This window comes from Rhinatrema bivittatum, chromosome 8 (assembly GCF_901001135.1).
Source record: "Rhinatrema bivittatum chromosome 8, aRhiBiv1.1, whole genome shotgun sequence".
In the NCBI taxonomy this organism is placed as follows: Eukaryota; Metazoa; Chordata; class Amphibia; order Gymnophiona; family Rhinatrematidae; genus Rhinatrema; species Rhinatrema bivittatum.
Window position 1 is genome coordinate 238221912 of NC_042622.1, and position 17896 is coordinate 238239807.

The 17896-nt window shown below is 44.4% G+C and overlaps 1 protein-coding gene across 1 annotated transcript in view; it reads left to right on the plus strand.

Moving 5' to 3' along the window:
• Window positions 1-17896, plus strand: part of CHERP (calcium homeostasis endoplasmic reticulum protein) — a 230184-nt gene that overhangs the window by 189215 nt on the left and 23073 nt on the right. The window contains 2 exon segments of the mRNA XM_029614207.1: window positions 16437-16523; window positions 17538-17687. Of these exon segments, the coding sequence (XP_029470067.1) occupies window positions 16437-16523; window positions 17538-17687 (237 nt within the window).

A 17896-nucleotide genomic window follows, 5' to 3' on the forward strand; every position in this document is an offset into this window, starting at 1 on the left:
ATAGTCAGTTCAAGCCCATGAGGCTGCAAAAGCAGATACAAAAAATAAAGTCTCAGCAAGTAGCATCTGTGCTTGGACACGGCCTCAAGTCAGCTAAATGTGTGAAGGTAGTGTCAGCATCTAAGCGAGCAGCTGTAGGAGTTAACGTTGTTATTCTGTATGGTCCAGTGTACACCGGATCTTTCCAAGTTCTGTGGGTAAAGTTGCGGTGATAGACTAAATCTCCTACTGCATACACTCTCGAAGGTTCTAGCACTTTGGATTGCTTAGCTCTAGCAGCATGTATTTGTTGACTTGCGACCTGCAAATTTTTAAGAAAAACAAACAAGTTATCTAGTACCTTACCATGTTTCTGATACTCAACTTGTTGAGGTAAATTCATAGCTCTGCCCATACACAGCTCAAAAGGAGTGAGTCCTATAGATCTCACTGGGCTCATTCTAATTGCCATCAGTGCAGCTGGTAAGGCAGTGAGCCAAGTTTGCTCATAAGCCAACATCAGTTGTCTTAATTTTGTTTTAAGAATCCCGTTCATTCTCTCTGCCAAACCATTGGACGTAGGTCTATATACAGATACATGACGGCATTTGATGTTCAGATCTGATGTTAATGCATGCATTAATTCATTTCTAAAATGTGATCCATATTCTGTCACAATTTTCACTGGTACCCCAAATCTGGGTATAATGTGGGTCAGCAATGCTTTTGCCATACAAGTACCTGTTTCTGCTTTACAGGGTATGGCTTCCAGCCATTGAGTGTATGGACAGACACACATAAGTAATAGCGATAGCCAGAACAGGATTGGATCATATCAGTATAATCACAATGCCATTCTAAATAAGGTCCCTGTGGTTTTGGAATATGTCCACTAGGGGTCACTGCACCTCTACGGGGATTTGCAGTAGCACATATTGGACATCTGGTCACAAATTGCGAACAAAGGCTTTGTAAATTTGGAGCCCATATACTTTGAGACAAATTAATATACATTGTATTGGAACTGTTATGTAGAGGCCAATGAGCTTCATGTAACATCAGATTTAAAACATTCAAAGCACAACACAAAGTTCCTGCTGGATGCACCCAGCCTACATTTTAGTAAATGTACAGCCTGCAGCTTTCCACTTTACTCTCTCTTAGCTGTTGCTGATTCCTGCAATTGCTGGACTGTTCGTAATCCTGTTTCCTTTTGTGCTCTAGTCTGTACTAATTCCTTTACTGCTGGCTGACTAGTTGTCTGAGCAACCTCTTGTGCTGCATAATCTGCCAATGCATTCCCTCTATAGATCCACGTATTAACAGCATGGTGGGCTTTCACCCAACAAATAGCTGTTAATAATCTTTTCTCTCCTCTTTCCTGTAGGCGTGATAAAATTAATTCCCATAACTGCACATGTGAAAGAGGTTCTCCAGAAGCAGAAATAAATCCTCTCCTATTCCATTTTCTCAAATGCTCATTAATAGGTGAAAATATATAATGTGAATCTGTAAAGATAGTCAAAGGCACTTCCTCACAATGCAGCAATACCCATAAAACTGCACACAGTTCTGCTCCTTGTGCAGACAGTTCCATTGGTAATGAAAACTGCTCACATCTGAGAACTTGATCATCTGAGTTGTATTGAATAGCAGCAAACCCTGGGCTTGCTTTTGTACAGGACCCATCTGTAAACCAAAAATCTCCTTCAACTAGGGGTTCATTAGATAAAACAACTTTATCAGGTAAGGGCAGTGCAGTAATTCCACAAGTATGTGGAAGCACAACCGCTCCCTCTAGAAGGTCCTGGAGAAAATTAAATTTGGATGCATTTGTAATAGTCCTATGTAACACTGTAGAAGTCAATAATATGGCTGAATATTTCCCAAGCCTGGAAGCAGTAAAAGAAATAAGGTATCTCCCATAAGTGTTTTAACTGCATGAGAAGTATGTAATATAATTAGAATACCTGGCACATGTGACTGCAATTTACAAATAGCGTCAGTGCAAGCTACAATACCTAATTCACAGTCAGAAAATCCTTGTTCTACCACCCCAAAGGTGCCAGAAAAATAAGCAATGGGAGTTATGTTATCATGCTGTGACGCAGCTGCTGTCCAACCTTCAGAACCATGATATACCCACAAATCAACTGCACAATTTAAATCAACAAGAGCCAAACTAGGAGCATTTAATACTGACTGCACTAAGTCCTGCAATATTTCCAGATCTTGTTCAGTTAAAATAATTTATCATCACTAGCTGGGCTGCCTTTAAGATGTCATCTCAGTGACTTGCTTTTAATACTAAAAGCTGGAATCCACAATCTACAGAAATTCAACAGACCTAACAAACCTCTTAACTGTTTCTCTGTTTGAGGAATTTCCAATTCTGACACTTATTCATGCAGTGCACAACCAATGCTCTTACCCTCTATTCCTAGATTCAATCCTAGAAATGAAACTTATAACTGGCAGATTTGTGCTTTGTCAAAATTCACTTTATATCCTGCCTGTGCTAATGAATGCAAAAGCATTTCAGTTGCTTTCATGCATGCAGAACGCGTAGATGCTGAAATCAACAAGTCATCCACGTACTGGATCAACGACACACCCACTGGAAGTTGAGTACGTACTGCCTGAAGATCTTTAGACAAGATTTTAGAAAAAATAGACGGACTTTCTACATACCCTTGCGGTAGTCTAGCCCACTGATAACTCTGCTTATCGTATTGAAAAGCAGTTAACTCCCTACTTTGCCAAGCAAGAGGCACACAATAATATGCATTTGCCAAATCTAAAACAGTGTACCATTTTCCTAATGGTTCAGTTTGTAAAATAGTAGCTGGATTTGTAACATTAGGATATTCTACCACTACCATTTCATTAAGTGCACGTAAGTCTTGCACTAATCTCCATTTCCCAGAAGGTTTCAGAACTGGGAACAAAGGGGTATTAAATGGTGAACCACTAGGCTCTATTATCCCATGTTTAAGAAGAGATGCGATTTCTGGCTTAATTCCTTCTTGTGCTTCTCGAGATAAAGGGTACTGACTACGCTTAGGGCCCATATAACCTGCTTTTAATTGGATTTCCACAGAGTCTATACTCTGCACCTTACCAAACGGATCTTTCTCAGTTGCCCACACTGACTCAGGCACATTAGGGAATTGTTCCTGTCTGTGTGTTAGATTGACAAACTGTCTAGCTAAATGTAGTGCTGAGGAGTTTGGTGCAAATGAGAGTTCTATTTCTAAGGCTTGTAACAAATCCCTTCCTAACAAATTTACTGGACAATCTGGAGCATACAAAAACCGACTCATCACTTCTTTTCCTTCTAACTGCACACTAGTTTTTTCTGTTCTCTGTATTAGCTTATTTTGTCCATTAAATCCTATAATACAAATAGTTTCATCTGACAATGCAACTCCCTCGGGAAGTCTGGTAATCACAGATTTGGTTGCCCCTGAATCCAATAGAAAAGTATACGGTTGTTTGTTTATATGTATTGTCAACATGGGATCTGTTGTTCCTGCCCTAATTTGCACCACTCCCAAAAGTCATTGGTTATACCCATTTCCTGCTCTATACCTCTGGATCTCATTTGCCGGATCCCAGTAGGGAAATCCTCCTTGTCTTCCTCTACCACCAGTACTGTTTCTATCAGGATTCGCTCTGCATTCATGCGCGAAATGCCCGAATTTGCCGCAGAACCAGCAGTCTATCCCTACTCTTCTATCAGGTCCAATTCCAGCTCCTTGTGACGGACTCCCATACATTCCTTGTCCACCTATCCCTCTCCTGCCTCGCAACATCCCTCTACCACGGATGTTATTTCCTCTAGGTGTAATTACTGCACCTATTAATTGATTCTGGGGGTAACCTGCATTACACCCATCCTGTTCATGTTGTATTTCTGCCTCAAATTCCTTATCTGGACATGCTTTAACTCCTTCTGTCCCAGTCACCTTATTTGTCTCTCGCTCTTTTTGTTTATTTAGCTGTTCGATCTGCATAGAGCATAATTTAGTTTGGATTTTAGTCAGATCATCAGCTCCTTTACCTTTCTCCCTAACATACAAATCACCATAATGGCATATATTAAGGAACATTTCTGGCCATAATTTGCTTTCCAACCCCACAACTTGGTCCAACTTTTGTTGAACCCCTTTTGGTAACGTTTTCCTTAATGCTTGGTAAAACAGAGGTAACATACCAAGCTGATCAAATGGCTGTTCCATCTGCCGAAACCATTCTTCCTGCATTGCTTGCACATGCAGTCTGATATCAGTTATCCCATCCCATGCACATGACATAAGGGTTGATAAATCTCTTTGTGTAGGGAAGTTTTGCCTTAAAGCTTCCCAGATATTATGATGAAAATGATTAAAAGGATTACCATCATATTCTGAATTAGCTAATGTAATTTCCCTCATTCTAGCCTGTCTAAACAATGCATCTACATCAATTCCAGGCAGTCTGGCTAATAATGCTTTGATATCTCCTATGGCTAACGTCAATCCACTAGTTAATTTTTCAAACTCCTGAATCCATGCACCTGCACCTTTCGTTAAAGGTGGCAATTGCAGGATTAAATTAGTCAGATCAGTAAATTGCCATGGTGTATACCGAGGGAGAACCTGACCCCTCTCATTAGGTCTCCCTAGCAACAGGGGATACTGTGTAGCTTCAGCCCCTGCTTGGTTTTCATATTTTTCCCATACCATTAAGCCAGCATTCATATATTGATCATCCCAATCAGGATCCCCATAAGGACCTCTAATACACTGGCGGGCTACATTCATATCTCTAGAAGATAAAGAACCCTGTCTTGGATATGGGGACATATCTCTTCCCATTCCCTCAGTCCATTTAGCTAACCTATCCACCCATAGATCCACATAATAACGACTAGCTTCACTTTCAGCCACTATTTCTTTTGGTGTCTGTTTATGCAAACTCTGGACTAACATAATCAGGTCTCCATTTCCATCTGTACAGATTCTCTCTGCATCTATTCCTTCATGTATAATAACACATCCCTGAGTTTTGCATTGTCTGGATGGCTGTTGTCTATGAAAGTCCTTTCCTAGCTTGTTCTGTTTTGTCTTTCCCTTTTCCCTTTCGCTTTTGTCCTCTTCCTCCTCTATGCTATCACTTTCTCCTTCCTTCTCTACGCTTTCAGCTATTGGAAGCTTAAGTACCTCTCCAAACCTTTTTCTTAGCTCATCTACAGTCAGACCTGATTGCACAATGTTGGATGGATGCATTAACCCTTTCAAAATGCAAGTCATCTCCTGCCATCCTTCCTGTAATTCTACCTTAGGTGGGACAAGTCCTGCTTGCTGCAGTGCCACAGAAGCAGGGGAAACCATTGCTGGCAAAGAAGCTGCAGGAGCACCTGTGGACTGAGATATTCCAGAACTACCCTCTCCTGGATTAACAGATAGTGGAGTCACTGGCAGAGGATCTAATTGCAATGGTTTATAACCTGGAGCTACATCTTTTGGATCCACAGGTCCTAACTCCGCAGGCACAGCATGTAATGGAAATTGCCCTAGACTGCCATAAACATCTGGCAGTGCTGGGTACAAACCTGAAGAACTAGAGGCAGGGAGCGTGGAATAATTAACAGAAACTTTCTCAGGTGCATATGGTGGAGGCCTCTTATCCCACTCAGTTTCCTTACTAACAGAATCTCTCTGCCTACACCATAAATCAAATACTTGCAAATGCTTATCTAAAGATTTCCCTGTCTTTGAATTTCTAATATATTTAAGCAAATGTAACAACACAGAAGATTGTAATGAGCCGTCTTTTGGCCAAACAAAGTCTGGATATGCTTTAGACCTCTTACTCCATTTAATTTAATATTGAGGGGATTTGCATCTAAAACTAACTCTAAAGGAGTTTTCATATTGTCCACTAGATGGCACCCCTACAGCACAATACACCCACTGACTCTAATCAAACCTGAACTATAACCTACAAAACTGCTAAAATTTGCAAAAATTTATTCTGATCCTCCTCCTTCCCTTTTTTTTTTTTCTTTGGAGATATTAAAAAAAGCTATCAGAATAGAGAAGAATAGATGGAATCCCAAAATGTTAAACTCAAAAGAATTGAATTAGCATCAGTCCATCTTCGGGAACCAATTAGAACACAAAGAGGTATAGCTCGGCCAAAAAAAAGACCAAAGGGAAAAAACAAAGATAGAAACAGAAGCCCTAAAACGCAATATCTGATATGAGATTTAACACACAATCACTATACACTGTACATGTGCACACAAACAAGCAAATAATGGAAAGTATAAATATATATATAATAAAAAAAATATATACTCACAGATTATTGAAGATTGATGTACATACTTACAAAACTGGATCCATCAGACGCATATAACCACCAGGGCAGCGTGAAAACTTCTTCAAGCCTCGTCTCTGAGCTCAGTGTCCTCCGGGTATTCCTGCTCCAACAATGCTCCTCCAGACCACTTAAGTCTGGGTACTCTTCCTTCGGACTTAAAACCAAATTAAATGTCCGAGAACTTAGTGTGGAATTGAATCCTGTCCACCAGAATTCAAGACAACACTACCCAAAATAACAATAGCCTCAGCTATTGCTGTCCCTTCGTGCAGTCGCCAAAAATGTACATATTATCTGACTTTTGATAAAGCGTTTCTCTGCTACAGGACTCACACACAAAGATATCACAAGGAATTTAGTTGAAGCAAAGATTAATTTATTATTGTATATCCTTGGAAGACACAGACCGCCAGACCTTCAATATAGGCAGGGCATTACTGTCTCTTACAGCATCTTGTAAAAGCTGTATTTTATAGGTTCAAATCATACACAGAAAATGCCTGTGACGAGGATCACTTACGCAATATGACAGTGTAATAAGCTAACCTTCTTCTAGCCTGAGAACTCCCCACATTAAGATTCCTTTGTTTTAGCCTTTGCTTTTGATGTGTGCCCTGTTTCTTCTGAACTTCTTTGTTCTGTCAATAGATCAATCATTTCATCTCCAGGGGGCAGGGAGAAACTCTGATTTCAGTTGGAGTCTCTTGGAGCCAGATAAGCAAAGAATGAAGTTTCAGCCATCTGCCATCGATAACCTCATGACCTTTAATTATAGGCTTTGCAGAGCCTAAAGGTCTTCCAGATATCTTCCAAATTCTTGAATCTGAGGTCAGTTAAAGGTCCATTGTATACCAGCAATTTCAGTTAAGTCAGACAGCAAAGGACTCTGGGACAAGCTGAGTGAGCCAAAGGCCTGAACCAAAGTCTTATGTTATGCTACCATATATCAAGAGCAGTGAAGGTGATGTTGGGCAATGCCACTGCAGTAGCATATATAAATCATCAAGGGGGGAGCAAAGAGTCAACAGGTTTCTCTGGAAATAGATGAATTGCTGCCTTGGGTGGAGCAACTCATGCACTATCGGTGGTTCACATCCCAGGGGTGACCAATGTTCAGGCGGATTATCTGTTGTTGCACCTTAGTTCCAGGAAAGTGGGAGCTGGCAGATGAGGTCTTTCAGCTCGTTGTGTCTTGGTGAGGTCACTCCTCTCTAGATCTGATGGCGAACCATAACAATACAAAGGTTCACCAGTTTTTCAGTTGAAGGAGGGATTCTAAAGCTCTCAGGATCGATGGATGTCCTTGTGCAGTCATAGCCCAAGACAGAGTTGCTTTATGTATTTCCTCCTTGGCCAGTGATCGGCAGGTTACTGCACAAGATAGCACAACATCCTGGACTAGCTTTTCTGGTGGCTCCGGATCAGCCAGGCAGATCGTGGTTTGCAGATCTCCAGCGTCTGATAGTAGACAGACCATTTTGATTTCCAGTTCCTGCATCAGGGAACAATTCTTCTCAAAACATCTGGATCAGTTTTGTCTTACGGTTTGACCCTTGAAAGAGCTTGGCTGTTGAAACGTGGTTATTCTTTGCTGGTAGTGAACACCCTGTTACAGGCTCAAAAATGTTCTGTTTCTTTGGTCTACGTCAGAATCTGGAAAATGTTTGAGAAGTGATGCAAGGAGCGCTCGTGTCACCCTCTCAAACCAAGGGTACCTTTAATCTTAGACCTTTTGCAGAAAAGTTTGATTAAAGGGTTGGTTCTGAATACCCTCAAGGTGCAGGTAGCTGCCTTGGCCTGTTACAGAGGGCATGTTCAGGGTAAACCTCTCCGAATCTAGATGTTTCCAGATTTTTGAGAGGAGTTAAACATATTTGGAAAATGTCATAATGCCTCTGTATCGCTCCATGGTGAGACCGCACCTTGAATACTGTGTACAATTCTGGTCGCCGCATCTGAAAAAAGATATAGTTGCGATGGAGAAGGTACAGAGAAGGGCAACCAAAATGATAAAGGGGATGTAACAGTTCCCCTATGAGGAAAGGCTGAAGAAGTTAGGGCTGTTCAGCTTGGAGAAGTTAAGACTGAGGGGGAATATGATAGAGGTCTTTAAGATCATGAGAGGTTTTGAACGAGTAGATGTGAATCGGTTATTTACACTTTCGGATAATAGGACTAGGGGGCATACCATGAAGTTAGCAAATAGCACATTTAAGACTAATCGGAGAAAATTCTTTTTCACTCAACACACAATTAAGCTCTGGAATTTGGTGCCAGAGGATTTGGTTAGTGCAGTTAGAATAGCTGGGCTCAAAAAAGGTTTGGATAAGTTCTTGGAGGAGAAGTCCATTAACTGCTATTAATCAAGTTGACTTAGGGAATAGCCACTGCTTTTATTCGCATCAGTAGCATGGGATCTTCTTGGTGTTTGGGTACTTGCCAGGTTCTTGTGGCCTGGTTTGGCCTCTGTTGGAAATAGGATGCTGGGCTTGATGCACTCTTGGTCTGACCCAGCATGGCAATTTCTTATGGGTTTTTTTTTTCTTATGTTTTTTTGGCCACTGTGTGATTTGAATCTAGTGTTATCTTTTTTGATAGGTTCCACCTTTCATCCCCTTAGACAGCTTTCTTTACGTTTGCTGACTATGAAAATAGTTTTTCTGGTTGCAGTTTGGCTTTGAATTCCTTGAAGGTGCAGGTGGCCACCATTTCTTGCTACCAGGGGTCTCTAGAGGGGATGTCCCTAGCGGCTTACCGGATGTGTCAAGATTCTTGTGGGGCATAAACAGTTGTGCCCTCCATTTCATCCCATTTTTCCTTCATGGGATTTGAATTTGGTTTTGTCGGCCCTGATGGGAGCCCCTTTTGAGTCTTTGAAACAGACTTTGCTGAAGGATCTGTCGCTGAAGATGGTGTTCCTGGTGGCGATTTGTTACATGCGGTGGGTCTTGGAATTGCAGGCTTTGTCGTGTTGGGACTCATTTTTGATGATTTTGTCGAATGTGGTCACCTTTTGCCTGGTGCAGCCTTTCCTTCTTAAAATGAATTCAGTTTTTCATATCAACCAACCAATTTCCCTTCTGGCCTTTTCCTGGGAGGAGTGTAGGCCAGAGTACCGGCCTCTTCAATGTTTTGATTTGTGAAGGATAGTCCTGCATTATTTGGAGGTTACTAATGTCTTCTACAAGTTGGACAGAATTTGTCCTGTTTGATGGTCTATGGAAAGGGTAAGCAGCCTCTAAGGATACCCTGGCTCATTTGATAAAGGACACTTATTCGGCTTATTTGCTCAGAGGCAAAAAGCTTCTGGACTTAGTGTGTGCACATTCCACTAGGGCTCAGTCAGCATCCTGGGTGGTGGTGCATGCTGTAGCACCCTCTGATATTTGCATGGTGCCTACATGGTTGTCCCTGAATTTTTTTGTGAAACATTATCGACTGGATCTGCTTATGAGAGAGGAATCCACCTTTGGGCTGGGGGTTTTATTGAGAGCCCGCACGTCCTCCTGCACAGGTAAGTGAAGCTTTGGTACTTCCCACTGGACTGGTGTAGCAGGAGATGTGATGGAAGGAAAAATTTTCTTACCTGCTAATTTCCCTTCCATTAGTCCTGCTACACCAGTTCAGGACCCACCTAGGAAGCACAGCTGAGTACGTTTCAGACTACTGTTGGTTAGTTTCTGCTGAAGATCAAGTTTGGGGTGTCTTTCTCACTATGGTTTCCTTTTTTGTTTTGTTCATTTTTACCTTTTCTTTTCCTGCAGGGGACAGGGAAACTTCGTTCTAGTGGAATTTGCTATTGAAATTTTAATGCTTATTATATTACTGGATTTTTGCTGCTAGCATCACCTCCTAAGTAGTAGCTATGATGTCACACAGAAAACAGTGTTTCCTAGCATGTAGCCAGATGGACTCAGGACCAATGGGTTATATGCTCCCTTGCTAGCAGATGGAGATGGAGTCAGGTTTCAAAGCTGAGGTCACCAGTGAACCCAGCCCTTCAGTATCTCTCCATCTTCTAGCAGATGTGGACGTGCTTTCCCTACACCAGCATTGGTGGTACAGCAGGATTGCAGTACTCATTAGAAGAGGAAAATTTACCTTTAAATTGGAGAAAGTTTGAGCCCCGCTCTCCTGTGGTGATACCTAAAGGTCCCTCCCCCAGTTGAGAATTCCTGAGGCAATTTCCAAGATCTCTGCAAGGTGTGCCTTGGTCCGTTAGCCGGTTCCTAGCGTGGACTTTGCTGCTGAAGCAGCTGAAAGGCAGCAAGTGCAGATAGCCAAGAGCGGCGTTGACAGCCAAAGCTCTCTCCCCCTGCAGCTGGAGACCGTCTCTGTACTCAGCCAGTAAGCATTGAGCCCAGATAAGTAAAGAGAGAAGAGGATTCCTTCTGATTCAGAGACGTGGAAGGGCTTTGGTAGATCTTTCCTCCAGTATCTTTGCTCAGTTCGCCGTACCGGCGACATTCCTAATCTCGTTGGGGCAAGAGAAAGGGGTATCCGAGCGGGTTGAGCGGCCCCCTGATGGGCTAGGCCCCACTTGAGGCTCTGTGGGCACACCATGTGGCAGGCCGTGGCGGTGCCATCTTGGGCACGGTTTTGTGTGTCTCCATTGCCCTCTATAGACTGGTATTCACGGTGCGGGCTGGCTGTGCGCATAACGTCACTCATACATGCATGCATATGTGTGCACATATATTCGTTCATATGTTTGCGCATATGGGCGCTACTGCTTACGGGCACTGGGACAGGATCTGTGTGCCAGCTACCATGTATTATGGCCCTGACAGCAAAGAAGTATAAACGACATTCTCTTTGTGCTGCCTGCCATATTAGGGTACAGTCTGACCTAGATTTCTTCCTATGTTAGCACTGTGAGGAGGCTCTGGGAGGGTTGGACTCTCAGAACTTTTCCAAGCCCAGCTCCTCCCATTCAGAAGATGGGTCAGCCACGACCTTATCCGGTAGCACCCCAGATCCGAATAATCCTGGGGCTGGGTCTACCTTGGGAGAGGGAAATTCAGCTGCACCTACCCCAGTTCCTCCTGGGCTAGGTATGGACCCGGCGACCTTTTCTTGGGTGGAATTTTTTCAAAGCTTTCAAGCCTTCATACAGGTGCAGTCAGTCTCTCCTGCCCCTGTCCGGACCGAACTCCAGCTGGGAAGTCCTCGCTCTCCCAGCCCTATCAGCCAGGCCTCAAGACATGCCTCGCCTCTCGAGGGTATCCCTGACAGGGACCCAGACACCACAGATGATGAAGGGGATGCGGATTAATTGGAGGATGGGGAAAACACTCCAGGCTTGGAGCCATATCGGACCATGTTACCGTTTTTCCATAGATATGAATTGCCGGGCCTGATTTCCTAGACCCTGAAGACTCTGGGAGTTCCTGGCATGGACCCTATGATGGAACCTAAGAAGAATCCCATCCTGGTGTCTCTACGGAAAGCCTCTTGCTATTTTCCAATTCTGGAAGCCATCCAGGAGTTGATTGACCTGGAATGGGCGCCCTGGAAGCCAGTTTTAAAGGTTGGGCATTGGAAGCTCTGTACCCACTGGATCCGGTGGCCTGAGAACGCCTGCATTTTCTCAAAGTGGACGCCCTGGTCTGCGCCGTTTCAAAGCAAACAACTATACCAGTAGAGGGAGGAGTAGCCTTAAAGGATGCGCATGATAGGCGGTTGGAGTCCATCCTTAAACAAGCCTTTGACGCGACAGCAATGACACTACAGATTGCTTCCTGTTGCTCCCTGGTGGAGCGCCTTCCAGAGAGACTATGGAGCCCGCCGCTGCCTTTTAGCGGACGCAGGCTCTGACCTAGTCCGTACCTTGGCCAGAGGAGTGGCCTCAGTGGTGGCGGCCAGAAGACAGCTATGGCTGTGGAATTGGTCAGCGGACGTGACCTCTAAGGCAAACCTTACAAAGATGCCCTTTAAGGGATCCCTCCTATTCGGTAGTGAATTGGAAAAGCTGGCCAGTAAGTGGGGTGAATCCTCCAGTGCCTCAGCTACCGGAAGATAAGAGGAAGAGGTCGCAGCACCCCTCAGCTATGAGGGGTTGGGCCAGGGACTCCCAGCGCTTTCGGCTCTACAGGAACTCATCATTCCAGACATGTCTGTCCTCAGGAAGGTGTCTGTCATTTCGGAGTTGACAAGCAAAAAGTGGGGCTGGTTCGGGTTCAGGTTTGGCCCGAACTTCCCAATGAAGTTTTGCCGACCCATCCATGGGACGAGGAGATAGGGGGATGACTATCCCTCTTCTACCACCAGTGGGTCGAGATCACTTCAGACAAATGGATACTGGATGTCATACGAAAAGGATACATTCTGGAGTTTCACAGCATACCTCGGGACATATTCATGGTGTCTCCGTGCTACTCCTAGCGCAAGAGGCTGGCAGTAGAATCTACCTTGACAAAGCTCCTCAATTTGAGGGCTATAATTCCAGTACAGACGCCCCAGGGGGCGCTATTCCATCTATTTCTTCTTACCTAAGAAGGAGGGTTCCTTTAGCCCCATCCTGGACCTCAAGAATGTTAACCGTCATCTATGAATAATTCATTTCCGCATGGAAACTCTATGCTTCATCATAATGGCTGTACAACTGGGAGAGTTCTTAACCTCCCTGGCCTACCTTCACATTGCAATCTGACAAGACCACTTTGTGGTGCTAGGCCACCGTTATCCGTTCCGGGAACTGCCCTTCGGCCTGGCCACTGCCCCCCAGAAATCTTTCCAAAATTATGGTGGTCATGGCGGTGGCACTGAGGAAAGAAGGAATCCTAGTGCACCCATACTTGGACGACTGGTTGATTTGGGCAAAATCATTAGAAGAGAGCCACCAGGTGACCAACAGGGTGATGTCCCTGCTTCAAGAGCTTGGTTGGGTCGTGAACATGGACAAGAGCAGTCTCAAGTCCTCCCAGTCCTTAGAGTATTTGGAGTCCGGTTCAACACCAAACATGACAAGGTCTTCCTTTCTCACTCAAGGATAAGGAAGATGATGTGCTAAGTGCGCTGGTTGACCAACATGATACACCCCAGGATGTGGAGCTATTTTCAGGTCCTCAGTCTGATGGCATCAACCCCTGGAGGTAGTACCGTGGGCGAGGGCACACACGCATCCACTCCAACATTCCCTGCTGTCATGTTGCCTACACCTACCGATGGAAGTAATTTCTTGGCTTCAGTGGTGGCTGCAGGAAGTTCACCTGAGCAAGGGTATAAGCCTGTCCCCTCCGGGGGTGGGGAGCTCACTGTCAGGAACTGGTGAGCCAGGGGCGTTGGACCAAGGAAGAGGTGCGCTGGAACATAAACCACCTGGAAGCCCGGGCAGTCAGATTAGCATGTCTACAGTTCAGCCACAGGCTTCAGGGTCAGGCGATCTGCGTGATTTTGGACAATGTAACAACAGTAGCCTCCATCAACTGCCAGGGAGGAACCAAAAGCCAGCAAGTGTCCCTGGATATAGATCTCCTTATGGAATAGGCGGAATTGAACCTAAGCATGATCTCGGCCTCCCACTCTGCGGGAAAAGACATCAGAGCAAACTTTCTAAATAGAGAGAGTCTGGATCCAGGAGAATGGATGTTGTCGGCCAGAGCCTTTCAGTTGTTGGTAGATCGCTGGGCCTCCCATCCATTGACCTGCTGGCCACAACTCACCATGCAAAGGTATCCAGAATCTTCAGTCGCAGAAGAGATCAGTGATCCCTGGGAATCGACGCCCTTGATCAGGCCTGGTCAGAGGAGGACTTACTGTATGCCTTCCCTCCTTGGCCCCTGCTGGGCAAGATCATTCGCAAGATCGAGCACCACAGGGGCCTAGTCCTTCTAGTGGCTCCGGATTGGCCTAGTCGCCCGTGGTATGCAGACATGCGGAGGCTTCTGGTGGAGACCCCCCGCCCCCCCCCCCCCCCCCCCCATGCCTTCCTCCACACAGGGACCTGCTCCAACAAGGTTTGATCCTTCACGAGGATCCCACTCAGTTTTGTCTTACGGTCTGTCCCTTGAGAGGGCTCGCCTGATGAAGCGTGGATATTCGGTGGCAGTAGTTTCCACCTTGCTACACGCGCAGAAGTTCTCGCCATCCTTAGCATATGTGAGTATCTGGAGAATATTTGAGGCCTGGAGCGAGAAACGCGGGGTTGCTCTTCAGATGACAAAATCCCTCTGGTTCTGGAATTTTTACAGAACAGCCTGAATAAAGGGCTGTCCCTTAACTCCTTCAAGGGCCAGGTAGCAGCGCTCTCCTATTTCAGAGGCAAGGTGAACGGAACCCGCCTGTCGGCGCATCTGGACTTGGCCCGTTTCCTAAAAGGGGTTAAACACCTCCGACCACCCTTATGGTGGCCGGTTCCCCTGTGGAATCTTAATCTAGTGTTGAACTTTTTAGCAGGGCCTTCCTTTCGGCAGCTGCACAGTCTATCCCTGCAACTTGGTGGCGATATGCTCGGCTCATCGCATCTCTGAATTACAGGCATTGTCGTGTCCCGAACCTTTCCTCCGGATGACTCCAGGAGCATTACAGCTTCGTACTGTTCCATCCTTCTTGCCCAAGGTAGTCTTGGAGTTTCACTTGAATCAGCCCGTTTCCTTACCATCCATAGATAGATACAAGGACATGAAAAGACTACCGCCTCCTCTGCTATTTAAACGTCAGTTTTTTAGTGCAAGATGCGCAAGAAAGACTGCTTGTTTGTTCTTGACGGAGGAAGGAGACAAGATGAACCAGCTTCACGAGTTACCATAGTTCGCTTGGCAAAGGAGATGATCACGGGAGCTTATGTAGAGGCAGGAAGCCATTACCCTTTCAGGTTAAAGCTCATTCCACTAGGGCCCAAGCTGTATATTGGGCAGAAGCTAAACTACTGTCTTCCTTCAACATCTGCTGAGCTGCGATATGGTCTTTCTTGCGTGCTTTTACAAGGGTGGTGCTAACCTAACGACGGTCTATAAAGCTATTAAACTAAACCATGGGCAGCCTCCCGCCCCGTTCGGGAGTAGCTTTTGTACATCCCATTGGTCTTGAGTCCATCTGGCTGTACACTAGGAAATGGAGAAATTACTTACCTAATAATTTTGTTTTCCTTAGTCTAGACAGATGGCTGCCCAAGAATGGGGCCAAGGAATATCCCATGAGGTGAATATTGATTCCAAGGGGTTTACGGGTAAGAGGTCACCCAATCCCTAGATCAGGGCACCTATAATCTTGCTGGGATTCAGTGCTTGTGTTTGGCTGAGTACAGTTATGGTTATATGCCTTTAATCAAGTTTTAATCAAGTTTTTCAATAGTTGTCCACAACGACTTTTGAAGAGAATACTGAAGGGCTGAGGTCACTGCAGGGGTATATCTAAGGTGATGTCAGCTTTGAAACCTGACTCCATCTCCATCTGCTAGCAGGGGAGCATAAAACCCATTGGTCTTGAGTCTGTCTACACTGAGGAAAATAAAATTATCAGGTAAATAATTCTCCATTGTCTGCCTCCATCTGCTGGTAGAGAGAAATAACTTGTAATGGCTACACTGGTGTAGCAGGACTAATGGAAAGTAAAATAGGTGGTAAAATTTCTCTTTAGTAAGCCTAGTCACAGGACTGAACTAATAACTTTGCGATATTACTTTTCTGAGTAAAAGGATTGCAGCTAATTTTTGCAAAAGCATTGCAAGTAATCTTGATTATTTTAGCAGCATTAGCACCTATATTTCCATTTGAAAATTAGCAAGATTTAACTCTTTTTGAGGATAAAGTCTTCAAATAAATTTTTGTGGTACAATTTTGAGAAATGCAGTCAGTGATCTACAGCTTAATTATATGTGTGGTTATCAATTATAACAGATTACTTTTCCAATGTAATAGGAGCTACACTCCCTGAGATAAATGTCTGTTTTGAAATGCTTATAGATTTAACTTATACAATTATTGCAGGAAAATTGGTAGAAATAGGTTGTTTGGGGATGGATTTTAAACATGATAGTTTCTTTGGACAGTCTTATGATTTCTGGTCAGCTCCTCGGAGGTGTGTTAAATTAGGGGAATTTGGGCAGGTATAGTAGATGAGTTATGTTGTCTGCTTCCACCTTGCAGCGAAGGCTGGGAGCAGAATGGCCTATATGAATTCTTCAGAGCCAAAATGAGAGCCCGGCGGAGGAAAGGTCAAGAGAAGAGGAACAGGTAAGAACTAAATACCAGGACTGAGACATTTCATGCTGCAGCTTGATGGGAAGCCATCCTATAATCTATTGAAGCGGGAGAAAGGCGGATAATTAAGCAAATATTACTAATGCAAATCCAATAGGAAACCGAGCTTCTGAAGGAGCATTCCTTGCTGTTTACATGGCCCTGCACCTCAGTGATATTTACCTGAAACAGCTGAATTGGCCCCTATAACTGGATTGGCTTACACAAGAGAGAGCTTCTGCTTGCTGTGGAGTGCGGAGCCTGTCCTAGGCACAGGCAATATTCATCTGTTGGTGCTTTCCAAAATCAAGCGAATTAAGCCATCTGTTACAAAACAGGAAGAAAGTAGTATAGTTGCCATGTTAGCCCACTTCAGTGCATGGAAATAAATGTCAATAAACAAAATTTAAGCTGAAACCTTTTTATTCCTATCTAGCTTTTGGAAGCTATTTTCCCTTCAGGTCAAAACAAAATGTAGGAAGTAAAAATTATTCCCGACAGGTAAAAGCTCTGATGTATTCAGCTTTTGTTAGGAAGCTGTTGCCTGATGAATTCAGGGTCACTAATCACAGATAATGAGGGAAAACTGGAGCTTCAGAATTATAACACTCACTAACAGCGCACTGGTAAACTCACTGTATTTGGTGTATAAATAGCAAATTATACACTATTTAATACAGTGAGTTTACCAGTGGGCTGTTAGTGATTGTGGTGAATTCAGGGTAATGGCATTAGGATTTCTCGGGGGGGGGGGGGGGGGGGTTACTCTTCCCTATTCAGGTCCTGGGGTACCTTCTAGCCCAGGGCTTCCCAAACCTATCCTGGGGGTTGTCAGGATATCCATAGCCACATCACAACAATGAATGTGCATGAGAGAAATATGTATACATTGGAGACCCAGCATATGCAAATTTATCCTGAAAACCAGACTGGCTAGGGGGGATACTTTAGATTCTGCTTCCAGTGGCAATTTTTGGCTAACCTTGCTGTGCCCTTTTTTTTTTTAAGTGGTCCTTCTAGATCTCGGAGTAGGTCAAAAAGCAGAGGTCGATCCTCCTCCAGATCCAATTCAAGGTCTTCAAAATCTTCTCGATCATACTCAAGGTCACGATCTCCTTCTGGCTCCCGCTCCAGGTCCTATTCCCGGTCACGGTCCAGGTGAGGTCATATAGCCTGCATGTATAGAAGCCCTCTTGCAGTCCTCAGGTTAGGCCATTTCCACTAGCCATATTTACTCTCGGCTAGAGATGCTCATTTTAGCTGCTACATGTGCCTTGCACAACCTATAGAATTGAGACCCAGGTTTGTCATTTCCCTGCTGTCTGAGACTTTCATGCAAAAGGGAAGTAAAACACTTGCAGGGGCTT